The sequence below is a fragment of the Acanthochromis polyacanthus genome, chromosome 13, assembly GCF_021347895.1.
Source record: "Acanthochromis polyacanthus isolate Apoly-LR-REF ecotype Palm Island chromosome 13, KAUST_Apoly_ChrSc, whole genome shotgun sequence".
NCBI classification, from domain to species: Eukaryota; Metazoa; Chordata; class Actinopteri; family Pomacentridae; genus Acanthochromis; species Acanthochromis polyacanthus.
The window spans coordinates 24,868,476-24,891,393 of record NC_067125.1 but is presented as its reverse complement, the minus strand read 5'-3'; the positions used below and the strand labels follow the sequence as shown (position 1 = coordinate 24,891,393).

The 22,918-nt window shown below is 40.5% G+C and overlaps 2 protein-coding genes and 1 long non-coding RNA gene across 8 annotated transcripts in view; 2 read left to right on the top strand and 1 right to left on the bottom strand.

Annotated features, from left to right (window-relative positions):
• Positions 1 to 11,407, top strand: part of mark4b (MAP/microtubule affinity-regulating kinase 4b) — an 86,020-nt gene extending 74,613 nt beyond the window's left edge. Inside the window, exons 16-17 of one of the 6 annotated variants that reach the window (XM_022198084.2) lie at positions 5,329 to 5,373; positions 8,316 to 11,407. In XM_022198084.2, coding sequence (XP_022053776.1) covers positions 5,329 to 5,373; positions 8,316 to 8,649 — 379 coding nt within the window. In that variant the 3' untranslated portion in view covers positions 8,650 to 11,407. The remainder of the gene's footprint in view (positions 1 to 5,328; positions 5,374 to 8,315) is intronic. The other 5 variants (XM_022198083.2, XM_051957821.1, XM_022198085.2 and 2 more) reach the window with 5 other exon arrangements.
• A 162-nt stretch (positions 11,408 to 11,569) lies between these two features.
• Positions 11,570 to 16,480, bottom strand: ckmb (creatine kinase, muscle b). Its single transcript, XM_022198082.2, is given in 10 exon segments — positions 11,570 to 12,152; positions 12,322 to 12,511; positions 12,621 to 12,744; positions 13,234 to 13,405; positions 13,509 to 13,562; positions 13,565 to 13,640; positions 13,942 to 14,096; positions 14,362 to 14,458; positions 14,607 to 14,719; positions 16,359 to 16,480. Coding segments are annotated over 9 exon segments (1,140 nt in total). The 5' UTR covers positions 14,700 to 14,719; positions 16,359 to 16,480; the 3' UTR covers positions 11,570 to 11,973.
• LOC110953878 (uncharacterized) lies at positions 14,364 to 21,756 on the top strand. Its single transcript, XR_002595893.2, has 2 exons — positions 14,364 to 14,483; positions 15,733 to 21,756. It is a non-coding gene; the product is annotated as an uncharacterized LOC110953878 (long non-coding RNA).
• Positions 21,757 to 22,918: the final 1,162 nt, after the last annotated feature.

Here is a 22,918-nt window from a genome sequence, read left to right as displayed (position 1 = left end):
GTGTTCCCCAGAGTATGTGAGTTTGCTGCAGCTCCACTGTACCAGTCTGAGTCATGTAATCAACACCATATGTTTGCCTGTGCTGTGAACAAATCGGGGAGAGTAGAGAAACCAGGACAGACAGGAAAGTGGGGGATGGTGTCTTTATTGGCGTTTTATACAAGACTGAGGTAGGGGGTAAAGCATGAAGACAGGATCGTTCTCTGTCTGTGAGAAAAGCAGCTTAACCGCAGTTAAAATCCAGAAACAAACTGCTGAGTCTGTTTCTGTTTTCAAGGACAAATAGTTCCCAACTGGTCAGACGGTTTCATAATAGAAATAGTAAAAGATAAAGAGCCGATTGTGAGCAGTAAGAAGATGAAGTGTGCAGACTTCAGAAAGGTTAATTAATCATAAAGCAGCTTCTTCTTATTGATTACTCTGATCTTTATTCTCCTAAATCATCTTTTTGTCCCAGAAAAGACTGAAAAATCCGAGGTGACATCCAGAGCCTGACTGATGCTGGATTTTTGGGGCCAACATCAACACCAATTTTAGGGAATAAAAAATTCTGGTATTGATTTTGGAGGCTTATATATACTTAAGTTATACTGAAAAGGTAAAATGATAGTGTCACGTTTATTAACTTACCATGAAGTCGTCACATGACTTTGTATTGCATGTTTTGTTAGCATCACGATCTGTAAAAAATAAAAACAGTACAAAGTTTTCATATAATCACATGTCAGACAACATCATACACCATATTGCCTGACTGGTGACTTCTTTTAAATTTCCTATGATATGATACTTTATAGTATAAAGGAGAACTTTCTAAATCTCCAACATGTTCAGTTTACAACTGTAGAAAATAAAAGAAAACAGCAATAGAAGTTTGTCGATACTAAAAGATAGTTAAAAATTCCTTTGCTTGTGGTAAACTAATCAATATACTCGTCGTTTGTTGCACATCAAGTAAATAGACGATAAAATGTCAAGACAGAAATGTATTTACAGTGATAGAATGAAGAAAAATTAGCTTACAGTGAGGAAAAATTTGTTCACAATGAGGAAAAAAAAAATAAGCCCACAATGAAGAAAAATTAGCTTACAGTGAGGAAAAAATGAGTCCAAAGTGAGGAAAAGGTCACCTAAAGTGAAGAAAAATAGCACACAGTGAGGAAAAATTATTCCACAGTGGAAAAAAATGAGCCCACTGTGAAGAAAAAATTAGCCCACATTCAGGGGAAAAAAAGCCCATGGTGAAAAATAAAATGCTCACAGTGAGAAAAAATGAGCCCATAGTGAGGAATAATTTGTTTACAATGATGAAAAATGAGCCCACAGTGAAGAAAAATGAACTTACAGTGAGGAAAAATAGTCCACAAAATGATACCACCATGGGGGAAAATGTGTTCTTGAACTGCAACTAGCAACCATTTTATTAGTTTAGTTTATTAGATTAGTTTATCGTAAGCAAAGGAATTTCCAACCATTTTTAGAAGGGATAACTCTTGGTTGCTGGTTTCTTTCATTTTCTACAGCTGTAAACTGAACATGTTTACAACAAAATGTAATTTAAGGTTAGATTATTGCTTTCCTTTGTTATCACACAGCCAGCGTTAATGTCTGACACTGAATGAATGAGGACTACAGTATGTTTTAATAAGGATAAGGCCAAAGAGAAAACAGTGATAGTCTGAAGTTGTGAAGCTTCCTGTCTGGGTAAAATGAACTCCATCTGCTTGAACCGGTGGCATTAGAAGTATTCAGTGTGTGTCTAAACCCTCTGCATTAGCACATCCTTCTAAGAACCATCTCAACAGTCTGCAACAGTCATCCTGACTGACTGACCCAGCGTCACTGCCGTCTTAAGTCAGGATTAGTTATGTAACCGGGATTTATCCCTCTCTTAAACGGGGATCTTACACAGCTCTCCCTGAAGATACAAGCAGATTGTTCTGTTCTACCACCGCTAGCTTCCCTCCGTTTCATTTCTTCTCCTCTCTTTCTTTTCTAAGTTTCTTGTCAAGAAAGAAATGTATTTACAATGATAGAATGACACTACAGTGAGGAAAAATGTGTTCATGATGAGGGAAAATGAGCCCACAGTGATACAATGACACTACAATATGAAAAAATGAGCCCACAGAGAGCGAAAACTTGTTCACAATGAGGGAAAAATTAGCCCACGGTGAGAGAAAATGAGCCCACAATGATAAAATGACACTACAATGAGAGAAATTTTGTTTACAGTGAGGAAAAATGAGCCCACAGTGAGGAAACATTTGCCTACAATGACAAAAAGTGAGCCCACAATGAGGAAAAATTGCATACAATGAAGAAAAATGATAGCCTAGCCACGCTAGACCCATGTTCTGAAGGCACAAGGGTCTAGGACCACTCGACAGGGAGGGAGACGGGCTAAAAGGTTGTCTATCAAATCCCTCTGCAGCAATTGGGTAGGTATACAACCAATCAGCGCAACGAATAGGCTGACGTAGTTCCTAGAGCGCTGGCGGATTGTGGCTAAGTCCCATTAGCTTCCCAACCAGCGGAGCCAACTGGTATATTAAGGATTTGCCATATCCCGTCGGCATAAGTCCAAATACGTCTTTCTTCTCAATGAAACACTTCAGTGCCGTCCTTTGTTTATCTTTCAAGTTGAATTTTAGCTTCAAATCTTTAAGGGCTGTGGCCAAAGCCGAGTCAAAAGATAACTGTTTATTGTGCACTGGTTGTTTCTGTCAGAATCGTCACGCCTCTGTCGTCACTTAGTTACGCCCGCCTTCTGACTCTACACTTCATTGGTCCGGCCAGTTTTAGGAGAATCCAGCCCCGAGCCTTATGGAGGGTAACTAGACCCACCCTGGCAGAGAATTAAATTCGTTGCCGTGGGTTGTCTAGCGCAGCTAGGCTAGAAAAATGAGCCAGCAGTAAAGAAAAATTTGTTCAGAATTAGGAAAAATTAGCCCACAATGAAGAAAAAGGAGTCTCCAGTGAGAAAAATTTGTCCACGATAAGGAAAAATTAGCCCACAATGAGGAAAAAATTTGTTCGCAGTGATAAAATGACACGACAGTGAGAAAAAATGAGCCCACAGTGGAGTAAAATGAGCCCACGGTGAGGAAAAACTTGTTCACAATGAGTTGTGGGCCTAGCTCTCCCTGAAGATACAAGCAGATTGTTCTGTTCTTCCACCGCTAGTTTCCCTCTGTTTCATTTCTCCTCCTCTCTCTCTCTCTCTCTCTCTCTCTCTCTCTCTCTCTCTCTCTCTCTCTCTCTCTCTCTCTCTGTCTGTTCTAACTTTCTTTCCTTCCCTCACTTTGAGCTCCTCCTTTGCACAATCTGCTGCACATACTTCACACCCAGAGAGACGCTGAGTCAGAGTCCGTTCAGTCTGTCACTCCGTGCAGAAAACACTGATTTTCCCTCTTTCATTCCTGCATAAAGATGCGATGCCACTCGTGTTTTACCCAGACAAGAAGGCAAGAAGGTCCTGCAATAGGGCGACGGGATGCCTGGAATTCTTCACTCACAAAATATTTACGTGATTTCTGCAGCTCAACAGGGCACAGGCATGCGTTGACGTAAGAGTCCATAGCGTGACCTTTAAAAAAATCTTCCCAGCTACTTATTTATTAAGAGTGTTAAGAGTCAGCCAGGATGAGGCTTCTAATCCAGCAGGAATTCCCATCCAGATATCATTATTCGGATGACATCCATTCATAAACCCTGAGGCGTATCCCGGTGATTATCTGTGAGGATTAGCAGGCATCTCTTCCCCCCCTCTACACAGTATTTTAAGAACAGTCAAAACGCTGATTCACGCCGTCCAAGCATTTATTTGGATCTGATTGAAGCCGCTGCACTGCAACAGATCCTCAGCCAGAGCCAGGGTTTGCAGTTTAGAGAGGAAAAAAAAAAGGAAATCTATCAATGAAATCTCTCTGCTTGCTTGGTTCAAGCCAACCCCAGTTCCTGGAAAAGAGATCAGGTTGCCAGGTTGGTAGGAAAACGCTCAGTTGGGACAGCAACAGCAGCCCCTAGTGGCCAGAGAGGGGTAGCTTCCATTCGATTTGTTAACCCTCGTGTTGTCCTGCAGGTCAAATTAACCCGTTTTATAGTTTGAAAATGTGGGGGGGGAAATATACTTCCACAGTGAAACTTCTGATGTCCACATTTTCAACATTTTTGGAAAATCTTTGAACATTTGTGGTGGGGAAAAAAAGAAATGTTTAAAATGTTTCTTTAAGATCATTCACAAAAAATCAACCAAAATCCAGCGAATTTCGCTGGATTTTGGTTGATTTTTTTTGTGAATGATCTTAGAGAAAATATTTGAAGTTTTACATAATCAGTTTGAATATTTTTAGAATTTTTTTTGAAGATTTTTTTCTCCTTTTTTGAAAATATTTGCAAGAATTTTCTTGCCAAATTTGGAGTGATTTTTTTTAAAATAAAACTTTCAAAGGAAACTTTTAAGGAATTATTGTAATTTTCTGCCTGAAGGTTTTGCAAATTGTCAGAAATTTGGGGAATTTTTTGGCTGAATTGTAGGATTTATTTCAGACAAGGAAGCAATATTTTTTGGTGCCTGTAAATGAGGACAACAGGAGGGTTAAATATACTATTTTCAACCAAAATATAAATGTGGAAAAGGAGGTTTTCAACATATGCGATGACCATGGTGCATGAATGAGTGGAAAATGTAAAAAAAAACAACAACTCACAAATCAAAATATAATGGAATCAGGTCCACTTTTAGGTTCCTTTCAAGGTAAATTTATGGGTTTTAAAATGTTTTTGGTGTCAGTATAAGTCATGATTATGATAAAAACTGCTTGTCAATAACAGCTTAGCAGTCGTAACGGCAGAAAAAAGCCTTAATTAAAGCTAAGAGGTAACGTTAAGTGTTGTTTTTGTATAATAAACCGTACTAAACATGATCCCTGAGATGCAATTTGTAAGAGGTTGTCATGCAGGGTTTTAACTCATTAACTTGTGCTTGTACCAACATTGGGTTTGTGTTTGTGTGCGTCACCGTAACACACATTCTACTGTCTGCACAGATTCACTCCCTCCACATCTGTTTATCCGTCTCACGTGTCTTTTTGTCGGCGACATTTTGCCGTTCCACGTCCATCCGCTGTTTCGGTGTAGTGAGTGCAGGTTGTCGATGATCCGTCTGTGACTGGGAGATGAGTTGTCGTGTCCTGTGTCGTGATTGGTTGACTGATTGGTGCACTGAAACAGGAAACGGGGGGGGGGGGGGGGGGGCGGAGGTTGTGTGAGGATGCAGTTGTTGGCCGATTGATTCCTAACGGATACGTTTGTCTTCTTCTTGAGGGTCACAGACGAACCTGAGAGAATCAGCAGATCTCCGGTCACAAGGTGAGTTCACGTTTTTTGCCTTTTTTTCCCCCCCAACCGATGTGCGACAGTAGAAAAATCTTTAATGCAGCTGCAGCATTACAAGCGGACTTCTTTTCCCAATCAACGTGTTCTTCAAGGACGCTGAAGCTCTTAATATATTCCTAAATCAAACATTTTGTGTGCCACGTGTCAGGGCGTTGCAACCCACACTACCGTTCAAAAGCTTGGGGTCACGTGAAAATGTCCTCATTTTTGAAAGAAAAGCAGTTTTTTTTTATTTTTTATTGTTGTGGTAGCTCAGAGAGGTCAAGACAGGATGAAGAGAGACACACTGGAGACTCAGATGACTTAGTAATGTTTGCTGATATCAGGAGAAGTGACACCAGCAGAGCATCAGTTCTGAGGATTCTCTCTGATCTTCAGGTATATAATCCTGTTCAAAATGTCCTTATTTTTGAAAGAAAAGTATTTTTTAATGAAGGTAACATTAAATGAATGATAAATCCAGTGTAGACATTGTTAATGTAGTAAATGACTATTCTATCTGGAAATGACTGATTTTAATGGAATATCTCCATAGGGGTACAGAGGAACATTTCCAGCAACCATCACTCTTGTGTTCTAATGCTACATTGTGTTAGCGAATGGTGTTGAAAGGCTCATTGATGATTGTGCAGTTATGTTAGCACATGGATAAAAGTGTGAGTTTTCATGGAAAGCATGAAATTGTCTGGGTGACCCCAATCTTTTGAACGGTGGTACACATCCTGAATGTGACATCTTAAAGATCAATTAACAAGTTATCAGTGCAAGTAACTTTTACCATCTTTGCCATCATAGTATTGTATGTATAAGCTCATACACTGACATACAGTGCTGTGTGAATGCTTAACCTCTCAGACAAAAGTGAACATACATGCAAAATTACATCAGTAAAGAAGAAACACTTTATTTAGGTCCGTGCTTGGTGCAAATCCTCTTTGCTTTTTAAAGCAGCACCAGTTCTCTTTGGTGCTCTCGCTCACAGTTTGCCAACAGCAGGTAGGTTTTGTTCCACACATCTTGGAGAACTTGTCAGGGTTCTTCTGTGGATTTAGGTTGTCTTAGTGTCTTCTGTCTCTTCGTGTAATCACAAACTAAGCCAATGATGCATCTGAAGTACTAACCCCGTGGATAGTACTGAACATGGTGTGACTAGTGCGGGATATGTCATAAATGGAAAAAAACAATGGTAATCAGATCTAAATCTGCTCGTAAATATTCATGCTGTCACACTTCTGTATTTGATCTAAAATCAGAACTATAAGTTGACTTTTCTTTTCATTTTTTCCTTGTATGTAACATCTCCACACAGAGAATGCTAACACTGAAGCAGAAAAACACGTTAGATCTTAAAAAAAAATCAACAGCTGGTCAGCATCAAGACGTTTTATTTTTAATGAGTATTTGTCGCCCATCTACTGTAGAAACTACTGGAGCGCAGTCATGTAGTGCAATGTTAAGGCAGCAAGTATCTGAGTTTATTATGAATGCAGAGACACTTTGATTCGATCAGAGATTAAAGCCACTCACTCTCTTAACAGGAATTAACCGTGACGAGCACATAGATGTTCTTTTTAATCGCTGTCGGTCATTATTTCATTCAAACATTCACTCAACAAAAGCCTTTTGAAGCTGCGTGAAACCACAGAAACATAAATTATGGAATTAGCATTGATCTCTTGTGGATTAACTTCAGAGCTATCGGTATGTTTCTGAAGATGTTGTCCTTCCTCTCAGCCTCAGCCGCTCCAGTCCAGTCTCAGGTTAATAACAGCAGGTAAACCAGCAGCAGGTCGGCATTAGCTGACAGACTGTGGTGTCTCTTTGTGGTAGATGATCCCTGAAAGTAGAGCTACGATGGTGAAATTACAGAAAAGGAGGATGTTCTGGTCATTTTAAATGTTCGTACCAACAGTTTACCCTCCTTTGATGTTTCGAGATGTGGTACCTGGTGTTAGTTAGTCTTGTGTGTTATTCTAAAAATGATATAGTGTCTTAAAAAGAGTACATCTCATTTTCTGAATGTGTCTGTGTAGGATGTTAACGTTAAGTTAATGTTTTGTCAATGTGCATCATTTTCAGGTGGGTTTATATTTTTAGTTTTGCATAATGTGACACAAAAAAACATGTTTAACCCTCCTGTCGTCCTGCGGGTTAAAATTGACCCATTTTAACGTTTGAAAATGTGGAAACAAGACATATTTTCACAGTGAAACTTCTGCTGTCCACATTTTCAACATTTTTGGGAAATCTTTGAACATTTTTTGGTGGAAAAACAGAAATGTTAGAAATGTTTCTTTAAGAACATTCACCAAAAAATTTTTGTTTTTTTGGTGAATGTTCTTAAAGAAAATCTTAGAAGCTTCACTGATAAATACGGAATCACTTTAGATATTTTTAAGATTTTTTGGAACATTTTTACTAATTTTTTGAAAATATTTACAAGAATTTTCTTGCCAAATTCGGAGGATTTCTTTAAAATAAAACTTTTAAGGGAAACTTTTAAGAAAGTATTGTAATTTTCTTCCTGAAGGTTTTGCAGATTTTCAGAAATTTGGGAATTCTTTTTGCTGAATTTTTGGATTTTTTTTTTCAGACAAGGAAACAATATTTTTTGCTGCCCGTAAATGAAGACAACAGGAGGGTTAAGACTAGAAAATACACATTTAGCCGTGTGTGACAGAGACAGGGTAACAGACTCCAATAATGTGTGATATTAATTCTGTTTTTTCTTCTCCCCTTTCCCTCACCACTCATACATTCATACTCATGCAACCACACATCTTCACGTCCATCTCACCCTCCTACATTCATGTCTGATCTCCCACCCTCACCCCATCCTCCTCGCCTCTCTATTTACAAACCCTCCTGTGTTTCCTCCTTCATCTGCATCGCCTCTCCCCTCCCTCCCCCTCCAGTCGCCATCTATCTGGGCATCAGAAAGCGGCCGAGCCCCGGACCCCCCGATGCGGCTGGGATGTGAGGGTGCGGAGCCCCCGCGACCCGGCCGAGGTGGTGCTAGCGCTGCGTGAGGCGGCGCAGGGCTGCGGCTGCCAGGTCCACCTGGCCGGGCCTTTCCTCCTGTCCTGCACCCACGGAGCAGCCGGCGCCCGGGTGGCCTTCGAGGCCGAGGTCTGCCAGCTGCCCAGCGGGCTGGGCCAGAGCAGCGGTGTGAGGTTCAAGCGCCTGTGGGGGGCACCGTTAGCCTTCAGAGACATCGCCACCAAAGTGTCCAAGGAGCTGGAGCTCTGAGGACGACCGGAGGTGGGGCAGATCGATGACAGACAGGACAGGTTGAGGGATGAGGAGGGATGAAGAGGAGGAGGAGAAACCTTCCTCTCTTCCTCCCTGGGCTCCACCTCATCTGACGTGGCTAGCGATGCCTCACCTCCGCCAAAGACCCTCTTCTTCTGATGCCACCAATCACAGCCAGACAAATGGATGCTCAGATGCGGCTGACTTCTGATGACCCTCGACCTTGGAGCTGTCAGTGACCTACGACCCCTGCTTAGCACATGCCACCACCTCCACGTTAAATGAGCCCTTCGGAGTTGAACTATTCTTTGTTTTTCATGATTTCGTATTTGGTGATGATGCGGATGGTTTGCTGAGAATGATGGAGAAGTTGTTGTCGTCGTCGACGTTGTTGTTCCTATTGTATCATATTTGTCATCATTCCTTTTTAAAGAGCTGCTATTTAAAGAAATGTTTTAATTTTTTTGTGTTTTAAGTTTATTTTCTTTCTTTAATGCTTTTAAAACGGGCAGACTTTTGACGTCACATATTTAAGTAGCGAGGGCTCAGTCTGACCTCCGGCCTCTAGAGGGAGACATGCAGAGATGCAGAGACTTGTGACAGACCTAGCGGAGCATCAAGCATCACACGATTTCTGCCCAGTCGTTAGCAAGATCCATGTTTCAGTTGGATTTTGACGTGTTTGCACCAGTTCTGTTCAGGAACGTTTCTGTCTGCTATCCAGTGTTTGGATGGTTGTCAGATGAGCTCCACACAGAGTAGTAAAGCTGCCTAATCTACACATCTGATCGGCTGTTGAGCTTAAATATCCTCCCTAACTTGAAACAATTATTAGAAAGTTAAAGCCCTTCGAATTTTTGACCCTTGGATGTGTAATTTCCACCAGAAAATCTGATTTTCCAGCTGGAATCTTGAGTTTTGCACCACTTTGCGTTGTTTTACATGTAAAACCTCCACTTACGGGATTTATTTATTCCGATTAGAAAAGCAGCCCAGTCAGAAAACATTATTATGACACTAATCTTAAAATAGAAGTCAACGCTACATTTAACTGAAGTACGTTTAAAGATATAGCAAATTTCAAAAGACAATAAATATTTAAATGCACATTTTCAGCACATATTGTATGTTTTGACTGAGTGTGCAGATAACTAATAGGGTTAACGTCCCTTTTTTTTTTAAAGTGAAGAGTTAATCTCATGAAATTTAGTGCAAAAATATCAAATTTCCACTTTTTGTTCTGTGAGTTCAGTGCAGACATAATATTAAAACCTGACCCAACAAAAAGCCTGTACTTTCTGGCCCATTGTCAAACAGTAAAGCAGGTTTGTCTTAACAGAAGACCTTCAGATCATATTATTATTTGATCGGCTTTTCATGATTACTGTAGCCGACCCTGGTTCAGAGAAAACGTTGGGAGTTGTTGTTTTCCAGTGGTTATTCTGGTAGCATGTCAGTCTGTGGGAAAGCCGTCGCCATTGCTTCGCTGAGCGTAGTGCGATACAGCCACAAAGCCAAGAATCAACTCTTGAATAAGCATCGATTAAAACCGAACAGGGCTCCTCTTTTTATTGATTTTTTTTTTTTTTAATATTGCTGGTATGTTGTTGAAAATGATTGAACACTTTTTTTTTTGCTTTTCCGCCAGTATTTCGCTGTACTGTACTATCAGAGTTTTTAAATAATTTGCTCCTTTTTTTGTATTTAAGGAAAATCTAATTTCATGGCACATTTAAAGCCCCAGGGAGGAGAAGTAATTCTAAACGCCTTTTTTTTGTTGTTTTTTTTAGCTTCACATACCTACTTTTTGCTTTCCATTGTGAAACCAGCTGTGGTGACTTTAGGTTTCCAGGTGGATGTGCCATTCGATTTCAGTGGGAAACTGAGGTACAAATAACGTTTCTGTTAAACAAGCACCAAATTTCAGTGACGCATCAAGGTTCGTTTTTCTTTTGTCCAGTGTTCGTGTTCCCGGCGCCTGCGACTTATTTTGACATGCAAACTGTAGACTTTCCTCACGTCCACCAATCAGGCTGCAGAGAATTGTACGACTGTTGACCAATCAGATTGAAGCATTGCTGTACAACGTTTATGACTGTTAACCAATCGGACCCCTGCCTCATTGTTTGGCGATGAGGCGGCGGTTTAAGACGGGAATGTGACATTTTATTTATCTTAATTTTTCTTTTGTAGAAGCATTTTGCTGCTCATCGCGAGGCAAAGCTACCGAGGTTCAAGAGTCCACCAAGTGCTACGTTGGTTATGTGTTGCTGCGTTGACACTGACAACTTCAAAATAAAAAAAAAAGGTTGTACTTGTAATGTAACTCTACAATACCAAGCAATTATATTGTGTACTTTTCGAAGTACTCGGCGTCTAACAGAAACACTGATATGGGATAAAATTAGAGCAGATTTGTGAACTTTACGACAGGATTGAACTGTTTTCATGGGAGATTTGAGCTGCAGCAGGTGTCCACCACTGTCTGAAAACGTGAAGCTGTGATTTAGGGCTAGTTTTGCAATCTTCTTCTTTTTTTGTGTACAACTGGGCCTCGTCCCCCTCCGAGGATGTTCTCTGGATCCGGTTAGGGCCACGCTTTAAGGCTACAGTTCTGTTGTATAGTGTGTTTGAAGCCGTCGCTGTTATCAATTAAACTTAACTTATGGGCTGAAATTACGGAAATGATCGACCTGCAATCCTGCATGTCTCCTAGGAAATAATGTGTGACACAAAAATAAAGACTTTCAACCTCTTTCATATTTTACGTCAATTTTTTTTGCTCCTTTATGTGGAATTGTACACGTGTGTTCTGTGAAAAATACTCATTTTTAAAGATTTTGTTTACTTATGCTTGTATTAAAATGCCTTTCTGCTCGTCGGTGGGTCGTTGCCAAAGAAAACATGAAAGAGAAGGTTTGATTGTTACATGGGGCATCATTTAATCGTCCAGTTATAATTTACAACCAAAAATTTTTTTACTTCGGTGCATACACATAGCCACGACCAGACTATGCACGGATTGATCCCAGGATGTTACAGAGAAAACGGGCGGAGAGATGTTTAAAGTTACAGGAAATCAGAAAGAGGAACCGAAGAAAAAGCAGGAAAAGGAAAGAATAAGTTTAACAGAAGTAAGAAAGGAAGGAGCAGAGAGAAAAGTGGAGTGTCTATCGACGGAAAGAAGGAAGCAGAAAGTAGCCAGTCGGCCGAAACCAGTAAAATAACTTTACAACACGGCTACCGTTCATTTTTTTTTAGAATATATATATAAAAAAAAAACAAATAGACAGTCATTCGGTCATGGGTTGTCTGTCCACTTTACTTCTGGGCGGGGATCATGCCATCGATGGACTCTCCCTTCTCGAGCTTCTTCTCCATCTCAACCATCAGCTTGACACCGTCAACCACCAGCTGGACCTGGTCCACCTCGGAGGAGCCCAGACGGTCAGCGTTGGAGATGTCGAACACGCCACCGACAGAGGCTGTGTCCACACCACCTGCACAGAGAGGACAGAGAATCAAACTCCATCGTCTCGCATGATAAATATCAGAGAAATTTTCCTAAGAACATGGAATCACACACTTTTCTCTAAATAAAATGCCCCCGAGACTCTTCTTTTGCTGTTAACTCTTGCCACAACTCACTAAACGGCTATTTTTCAGTACCTGTGCCACGCTTCTGCAGACGCAGCCTGGTCAGGATCTCCTCGAACTTGGCGTGTGTGCTGAGCTTGGCCAGCTTGACGTGGACGCCACCACGCAGACCGGTTCCCAGGTTGGAGGGGCAAGTCAGGATGTAGCCCAAATGCTCGTTCCACATGAAGCCGTGGTTGTGCTTCTTGAAGATCTCCTCAATCTGACCAGCGAAGAGCAAGTAAGATATAACCACAGAAAGCAGTGTTACAGAAGGCTTGAACTGTGCGCACCTCAGTGTGTGCATAACTGAGTGTGTTTTTGTGTGTTACCTTCTGCAGGCCAACGCAGAAGCGCCTGAAGACCTCCTTCATGTTGCCTCCCTTCTGCATGGAGATGACACGCAGGTGATCCTCCTCATTCACCCAGACCAGGAAGGTCTTGTTGTCGTTGTGCCTGCAGAAAGGAAAATCCAGCTCAGTTGCGCTCGATTTACATGGCACAATTTGATAAGACACTGCTGCATGAATATAATTTGCAATTCTGGTTAAAAAGTGATAGATTTATAGTTTGTGTGGCACTGACGATGGGAATTATCTGACCCACTGAGCTGCAAAGTGGTGGATTTACAGCAGAGACAGTGCACACTGCAGCTGTGGTGATCCTGACATACTTTAACAGATGTTTGGAAACAGGAATAATCAGGATTTTCATACTATGGCTTTGCTAGAAAGAGACAGATGGTGATAGTGTCAGGGGTTTGCGTACAAAGGGGCAGATGGGAGATTTTAGCTCGGAGGATGGTTGTTTGTTTCTGTCTTTTAGTGTTTAAATAGACACACAGAAGCTGCTTTCATGGTTGGTTGTAACACATGTCTGATCACCCTTTTGCTCTTTAAACAGGGAGAGCCTTGATTAAACTGACTCGTTTTCGGAGTTTCTCACCAGATGCCTCTGGCGTCGGGCCAGTCACGGGCCATACCGGCGCAGGTCAGCAGGGGGGACACGGGCTTGTCAAACAGGAAGTGGTCAGCGATCAGCTGCTCCTGCTCGGCGTCGGTCATGCCATCCAGGGGGTAGTACTTTCCCTTGAACTCACCCTCCAGGCTGGACAGGGCTGACGATAAAGACAAATACACAGAGAAAAGAAGTCAGTCTCTGAATGTTCCGTCTTTGCGTCCTACAGATGTTTGTCTTAGTGTTAATGGTTTGGTAATCACCCTCAATGGACAGGTTCTGAATGGCTCTGCGCTCTCCACGGCTGTTGTGGGGGGCAGGGTGAATCCCTTGATGCTGCGACCGGTACGAACACGGCTGGACAGCACATAGTTGGGGTCCAGGTCATCACCACCCTGCGTGGGACAGAAAAACACAACCAACATGACTACTGTACTGGAGTCATTGGGTTTGATTTTTCTCTCTTGTGTCTTACGTTCTCATTTTTTCCTGCATGATTGACTGCGTGTTGTTTCTTACTCACAAACCCACTTTTCCACTTTTATTAATGTCTCTAGCAAATATCTAAATATTTAAAGAATGTCTCAACATTTTGGGAATTTGCTCATTGAGCCAACTTTAGCAATTTACCGGTCACCTATTTGGAGTTTAAATACCATCTATACCAATGCTATCCCGCATGTCTTGACTCCTCACCTTCAGGTTCTCGAAGTTCAGGTCAGTCTTGTGCTTGTCGGTGGGCTTGTATCCACCATGACGGTCGGAGATGATGGGGTCCAGCAGCTCCTTGAAGAACTCATAGGACTCCTCATCACCAGCAACGCAGCCAACGGTCATGATGAAGGGGTGACCTTGGGGACAAGATGCAGGGTGAGAAGGTTGGTAAAACTGATAGCTAGTAACTTTGATTGTAATGTACGCTGTTGAGTGGATTTTTGAGTCCCTGTACATTACAATTAAAACATTCTGTCTCAAGTTTTAGGTCAATAAATCATGACATACTGACATACAAATAACTCATACTTGACTATGTGTGGTGTTTGCATCAGTTGAACCTTGAACCCTATCTTTGCTGGTGTGTGTTCATCTCTACGCCAATGACTCTCTCCTTCTTACCAGGGTTGTCAACACCAGTCTGGATGACGTCATCCACAGTGAAGCCACTGGGGGTAGACTTTCCCCTCAGCTTTCCATAGATATCCTTGGTCAGCACCTACAGCAGATGACACACGGTGCAGGTCAGTAATTATACATTCACGTGATTCCCTGTCTTTAAAGTTGTGTTCCGTGAGCCGAGTGACTCGTCTCGGAAAAGTCATGCCTGGCTAAAAAGCGCAACATTGTCGGAGCAGGACTTGTACCTTGGCCATGTGGTTGTTGTGCTGGGACAGATCTGGGTACTCGTCGTCCAGACTGAACTTCATCTTGTAGTCGTTGTGGCAGTTCTTCGTCATGGTTGCGGTTCTTACTCCGTCTGAGAGGAGATGAGGAAAAAGTGGAGATGAGGTGTTATCTGTAAATCTGTAAAGTTGTAAGACCCATTTGGTGAAGATTTTCGGCAGAACCATTTATTCTTTACTGACATAAAATCAGAGGCATATTATATAAGCAGCTCTGAGAATTGGATTTAATAGTTTTACTAGCAACAGTATGTATTTGTCAGTGTCATTTGATGTTCCAGTTACGTAAGAAAGCAATGAATACCACATGTCTTGTCTGGCATTTCTCCAAGTTTTTCAAGTGCCTTGTCTATGAGTCTTCTAGTTAAGAGGAGACACCTTCTCATTCTATCTTTCTTCCTGTTACCTACTTTCTTTCTTACTTTTTTGTTTCTCTTTTCACTGTCTCATTTCCCCTCCTCTCTCCGTCAGCTGTGCAGCCTACATGCTTTTCTCCCTGCTTTCCTGGCTCTCTGAATGTCTCACCACCTGTCTCGCCCTCACAGTGAAGGTTATAAATAGTCCGGCTGTGCCACCCCTTGTCCTGCACCCCTCCCACCTCTACAGGGAGTCTCCAGCACAGTATGATGAATGATTTTCTATTTCGTCTTGCTCTATTCAGCCTAATGCTAACTTAGTGGCCACGTGATACAAAAGGCTGCATGGATTACTTCATGACAAGAAGCAACCATGTTTATAAAAGACCGAAAATAGCAGAAAAAAACTACAGCACAAAAATGCATCTGGTCCATCTTGTGATATCGTCCCTCATCTCTGTTTGTCCTGACATATAGTTCTGTTATTACTTTCTATGTGCTGTTTAACACTTTAGATCTTTAGTGAACTAAGATAAAGAAAATATATTTCAATACAACACTGACACATCGTTTGTTGCAAAACTTTTGGAACTTTGTGATCCCTTAACCAAACAGAAACATTTTAAATTCTAAATGCACAATCCTGCAAAATCAGTCAGGTTGGTTCAGGAATAATATTTCTAAACTGTTAGCCATCATTCTGTATCTATCTATGTGTCTCTCTCCTTCAGATGGAGGTCAGAAGTTGCTTGTGTCTGTCAGTGGAGGTGCAGTAGATGGATGACACCTGGTGCACCGAAAGGTCAAAGTCTGCATGCCTCACAGATGGCTCCACAAGTTCCATGACTAAATCAAGCGCTCCTAAACTATTCAAAGACAAGACACACCTCAAGTCTGTTCTGCTGGGGTCAGCAACAGCTGACAGATAGTCACAACTGTTGGAGTGACACTACTGGAGTGATACTTAGCTACGCCTTAATCAGCAGAATGTTGCTACCCACGTCCACGAGTCAAGACATTCACGGAAAAAACTGCATTTCAGGTTGAAGTGTGCATCAGCAGTAGAGTGATTTTAGATGGTAGATTTTAGTAGTTTCCTTGTCAGGAAAAGTGTGCAAAGCTTCAGAGGAATCCATAAAAAATGCAAGAAGCAAATTCAATTGGTTCAGTTTTCCTGGCTCAGAGTTCACCAGTGGAGTGGAATCTGTCAGATTTTTGGTTTCCCTCATAAGGCAATTTTGTTTTCATGATGTTTGTTCAGGGAGAGGTATTATTCCATAGTTAAATGTAAAAATCACCACAATATTTCCCACGGAGCTAGCAAAAAGACTAACGAAAGCATTGAGTTGCCTTTTACCTGCTTAGGAGAAAAGAAAGAGGTAACAGATCCCGGGATCAGATCCTGTCCACCAAATGTAGGGGTTGCCCAACTCTGCCAGGTGATGGGCTTAAGCATTTATACCCAGACCTCGGTCCCTATTGGCTGACCGGGCCTGGGGTCCCCTCACTCGATTGGTCGCACGGAGTCTTCTGTGCCGAGTTGAGTTTCTAAAAGGAAAGAACGAACATCACACAGCACTCGAGATGAGAGACAAGGCAACAGCTGCAGTCACCCAGTCCAACCTTTCACCTTCTGCCTGCTGGTAGCTGCTTTATAGCAGCGTGCCGGAAAGAACACTGCAGAAAACGCATGCATCCTTTGTTACATTAGATGCATGCAAAGTAAGTCATAACTGTTGCATCTACTCTCAGAGGTGCGTCGCTTTGGATAAAAGTGTCTGGTAAATGAAGTTTAGAAGTGTAAAGTAATTGCATTATAGTGGAATTAGAGTCACATGTGGGCCTTAGTCAGTGTTTTAACCTTTACCAGTGTAAGAGGAAAAGTAGATCAAGAGTGCAAATCTCAAAATCACGTCATGCAAAAAGTAGCCATGATGCACATTTAATATTGACAGTAAAATAAAATAAAATAATTTAGATTTTATTGTATTTGAATTACATGAACCCCATGCCTTCATTTACTGTTTATGATATAACAAACATTTACTCGAAGCAGTACAAAAAATAATATTAATCAAACAACAAATGTAACCCCTACCTCCACCCCAGCCTACAAAGTAAGTAAAAAACTATAAAAAGCACATAAAAAATGAGGAGAAAAGGTATTTGAATTTAATTATACTTCAGTATACAACATGTTAAAGTGCAGTATTTGTTGTAGCAGGAATCTGATGTAGTTTTCATGCAGCATTGTGATAGTAATCTGTGTTATGTTGGTCAGAGATCAGTCTTTTAAGCTGATTTCACCTGGACGGCTGTGATATTACTGTATCGTGCATATGCATCCTTGTTTCATAAGTGTTCCCTGTGAATCAGTGATGCAGAGTAACTGGAGTTCTGTCTGTCATCACATTTGGGAGTTAAAATAACCACTTTGTCTTGGATTACATCATCATAATATTGAAGATTACAGATTGGATTTCAGTGAACCGCGGCGCTCTCACCAACCAATTTACTAAACGGAGGTGTCTCCTTGTGTGTGAAATGTCATGCAGTGAAGCATAGTGACAGGCTGTTCATACTCAAAACATTTGGCAAGTCAAAGAACGGAAAACTCCAATGTCTCTTTTTATGTTCCTTTCAAAATGTGGGAGAATTTCTTTCTTAGTATGTATGTTTCTCAGAAATTAACAGATTTCATTGAATATCGCGACTGACACATTTCAGATGAGTATCATTTATGTGCTATATCTAATGCATATCCAGGTAATGAGATGATTATACTCAGAGTGAGATCTGTCTCTGACTGTAAAATCTCTCTTATGTACAAGTGCCAACATCATTACTCTCCATTTGTAATGCGATAGACTTTGGTAATCTACCCGCAGACAGATATTAATTCACCCAAATCATGTGACAGAGTAGAAACTGTGGGGTGGAGCTGAGAGACACTGTGATGCAAATAGCAGCCTCACAGGAGATCCAGGTTTCCCCAGAGCTGCTTTTCAGAGAAGACCCAAGTATTCAACCCCTTTAAAGTGGCTAACCTAATTCAACAGCTAACTGGTGCTAGAAGTCCCACGAATAGTGAACTGTAAGTCATCTGAGTGCGGTGAATCTGTCTCCAGTGATTGTCGTATTATGTTGAAGGTCTAGTCCTCAAAAACTGAGTGACCAAGATAGAGACTAGTGAAGGAGGCCACCCGGACACCTATGACCCTCTGAAAGTGTGGCTTAAACAGCGAAAATGGGAGAGACTGTTCATTCAGCAACTGTTGTCTGTTCTTCACCAGTCAAAGCTTTATGGCAAAGTGGAAACGAGAAAGTCACCGTTGAAAAAAAAAAAGCTTTTGTTAAATCTCAGGTAGAGTTCACCAGAAGGCATGCAGAGACTTTGAAGTCTACTGGGAAAAGGTTCTTTGGTCTGATGACACTAATATTATGATTTTTAGCCTACAGATTAGACGCTATTTTTAGTGGATATGAAACACTGCAAACACAACACAACAATTTCCACAATGAAGCATGGTGGTGGCATCAGTATAATGTGGGGGTGTTTCTCAATAGCAGCCCTGAAAGGCTTATAAAGGTAGTCTATCTATCTATCTATCTATCTATCTATCTATCTATCTATCTATCTATCTATCTATCTATCTATCTATCTATCTATCTATCTATCTATCTGTCTATCTGTCTATCTATCTAATTGAGATTAATCTTCAGTACGTAGTGATAGGACTTACAGTGATAAACATTTAAATAAGCATATTTTGTAACAGAAAGATGTTTTGGTTGTATACAGCTGGGTAACGTGGAAGGTGAAGGTAAACTGGTAGTTCATATTTTTAGTACTGACTGTGACTTGAAAAGAGGGGTGTTAAAACATCAAGGTCCTCAAAAAACATGGTGCAAGAAATGTGGCACTCGCCTCAGATCATCCATGTGGTTATTTCAGTTCAATCTTGTGCTTTGACGTGGCCTTTTGGCTCTTTTTGTACATGGTTACAGTTATTGTACTGACAGTTACATGCTATGCTGATGACAATCGCCTTTATATATAAAATAGCTTCTCCTAGTTTCTAAATGTATAGCTGTACTGATTCAAAGCAAATGATGGATGTTCTTTTATTTTACTAATGATATGTTATAAATAGCTTGTCACTGTTTAATTTTTGCAAATAATCAATGCAGGAATTGCAGAATTGTGTACTCTTCTGCCACTCAACACGTGTACTGCATGTTTGTCAGGCTACATTTGTGGCTGCTTCCATCCTTTCGGCTTGCTTTTGCAGCTTTAAATCTGCAAGTACATGTTGTGTTCACGAGTGTGGGGAGTCTCAGCTCCTTTGCTCTAAATCAACTCTCGGGCTCCAGTTTCACAGCTGTGCCCTGACCATCCACAGAGACGACTTTCCAAATTAATCTTCCTCCATGTCGCTGCATGTGTCTCACACACTGTGAATTCACTCTCACATGAGTGAACGCACACCTACTTATTACCATAACAACCAATAACAGGACATAAGCCTGTGCTGAATGACACACGGAACGGAACCAGGCATGGATAGTCTTTTAATTAGTGAGAGAATATTAACATCCAGTCACTGATCCCGATAAAATATACATCCTTCAAAGTTAAGAATAAAGTGGCACATGAATTTTTTTTGGAAATATTTTTAACTTTCATGTCTGATCAAAGTATACACTGGAAAAAATGCTCCTCTCAAAACAAGAAAAAAAACTTTTATCTTGAAATTAGTTTTAAAAAAATCTGCCAATAGAACAAGTGAAAAAATTCTTGGTAAGATTTCCTGAAATAAAATATGATATTTAGAATGTTGAGATCTTAAAATTAGCTGGGAAAACTAATTTTAAGCTCTATTTTACCAGAATTGTCAAGCTTAGGTGTCGTAAAATGAACCAGACATGCTTAAAGAATAGTAGTTTTTCACTCAAAAATAGATTTTTGCTTTCATATAACCTCTTAATTTGAGATGTATTAACCCTCCAGTTGTCTTCATTTATGGGCACCAAAAATATTGTTTCCTTATCTGAAAAAAATCCAAAACATCATAAAAAAAATTCACCAAAAAAATTTGCAAAACCTTCAGGAAGAAAATTCCAATAGTTCTTTAAAGTTTGCCTTGAAATTTATTTTAAAGTAATCCCCCAAATTTGGCAAGAAAATTCCTGTAAATATTTTTCAGAAAATGAGTAAAAATCTTCCAAAAAAATCTTAAAAATATCTGAAATGAATCCATATATATCAGTAACACTTCTATTTTCTTTAAGAACATTCACACAAAAATCAACCAAAATCCAGCAAATTTCACTGGATTTTGGTTGATTTTTATGTGAATGTTCTTCAATTTTTTTTAACATTTCTTTTTTTCCATCAAAAAATGTTCAAAAATTTCCCAAAAATGTGGACATCAGAAAATATATATGTGAAAATATAAATTTTTTCCACATTTTCAGACTTTTGACCTGCATAATGACACCAGGGTTAAACTTATTTTGAATTTTCTTGTAAAATTCAACTCAAAACAAGATAATTTCATGATTGTTTGACTTAACGAGATATTTAAGATGCGTTGTCTTAATATAAGTCCCTCCATTTTGCTGAAATGCCACTTGTTAAGGGAATTTATCTTTAATCAAGTGGGATGAGACATTTTGACCAAAAATAAGACAAATAGACTTGATAAGATTTTGAGTTTTTGCAGTGCAGAAGGTATAAATACTCAACATAAACAGTCCAAAAGGGTGTTTCAACTCTATATTACACATAAAAGTACAATTTTGCCCTTAGCTGCACCCCTAAACGCAAACCCCCAGTCAATAAAACTCAAAGGTCACGCTGACTGACGTGTGATATGTGCTGTGTGCGTCTTCTGCCCATTCAGACCACTTAGTTCTGTAGCTCGAATGCCACCGTGGCTCAGAGCCAGTATCCCAGTTTAGACTGTCACCCTATCTCCCAGCGCTACCCCCTCCCCCACACACCCATATCACCCCCCACCGCTGAGCCAAACAGCCCCAGAACCCTGCAGCTGCCCCGGGGAACCAGGCACCAAGGACAGTTATGTAAACCAGCAACACTGTGTGAATCATTTATAATGATTTTAATCTGAGTCTCATGAGCCGAATGTGCCAAAGAGAAAATCAGTTCAATACTTGGGGAGCAGGTTAATGCATACTAAATGACACGTTATTGGCATTTGTTTTCTGGTGTTTGTGTGAGAATATGTTGTTAGGAGGTGTGTTTAGTTGCTTCACAGGCTCTTGGTGCAGTTTGCATGTGTGTGTCCTTACTTGCTCAGTTCATTACAATCCAATGAAACAACCCTGCAGTGATGACGTCTCTGAAGCTGATTTTGTTGCATTTTTATTGCATTAACATGTGATCTGATTCTGCCTCTCCTTTAACCCTCCTGTTGTCCTCATTTACAGGCACCAAAAAATATTGTTTCCTTGTCTGAAAAAAAATCCAAAAATTCAGAAAAAAATTCCCCAAATTTCTGAAAATTTGCAAAACCATTCGGAAGAAAATTCCACTAATTCCTTAAAAGTTTACCTTGACAGTTTAATTAAAAAAAAAAATCCCCCAACAACGAGGGTTAAAGGCATTATGGAGGATATTTTTGTTGTTTAATTTGTCTGATTCACATAAAATGAATATACTGACCTTTAGTGGAGTTGTATGTATGATTTCTAAAAGAATAAAAAAATAAATAAAATAACTGTGGACATGGCAGGACCTGAAAAACATCAGCCAATCAACGCGCTCAGACCGAGGCGTTTGCTTTGCTCCCTTTCCTGTCAGTCAAAAATCTTCCGGCTCAGGCCTAGTTACGTAGATTACGTACGCCTTGGACTTACGTGTTTTCTGTATGTGTTGCTTTGGTATAGCTTCGTAGTTAGCTGGCAACTTGTTTTGCTCATCTTTATTTACATAATGGCAGATAAAGATCCAGGGGGACCCAGCCGTAAAAGAAAGTCATTTTTTGAGGTCAGAGAAAATAAAAGACAACTGGATCGGGAGAATGCAAAAACAAAAGTGATTATTGGCGAGTCATTTGGGTAATGGCGTCAGCTCAAGCAACAAATGGACCTAAAGACAGATGCCTTGGTTGCTAAATTCCTTCTGGACAGGTAAAATGTATTATTGTATTATACTGCGGCTGTAGGCAACTTCACGAGTCCTACACAAGTTTCTGGAGGGGGGCGTTTCTTCGTAAATGTTAAGAGGGGGGAGGTTAGAGTGGGGTGAGGGAGAGGTTGTATGTGCGCATGCGCATGCTACGTTCAAAGTCGTAGGAAATTAAATCTCCTCTAATGCCTTTAAGATGCATTGTGTGTGTGTTGGATCATACATAGTTTGGAAACCTTCAAGATAACTGTTGTCTAAATGAGAAATCACATTGTGCAAGTTGCTTGTCTCTGTTTTAGTCTTCATTTGCACCTTGATTCCTGCAAACAGCAGGAATCCTGGAGACAATATCGCACAAATGTTTGGGGTCACCCAGACAATTTCATGTTTTCTATGAAAACTCTCACTTTTATTCATGTGCTAACATAATTGAAGAAGGGTTTTCTAATCATCAATGAGCCTTTCAACACCATTAGCTAGCACAATGTAGCATTAGAACACAGGAGTGATGGTTGCTGGAAATGTTCCTCTGTACCCCTATGGAGATATTCCATTAAAAATCAGACGTTCCCAACTAGAACAGTCATTTACCACATTAACAATGTCTACACTGGATTTATCATTCATTTAATGTTGTCTTCATTGAAAAAACAGCTTTTCTTTCAAAAATGAGGACATTTCTAAGTGAACCCAAACTTCAGAGAGAATCCTCAGAACTGTTGCTTGCACTGTTGCTCCATTGGTGTCACTTCTCCTGACATCAG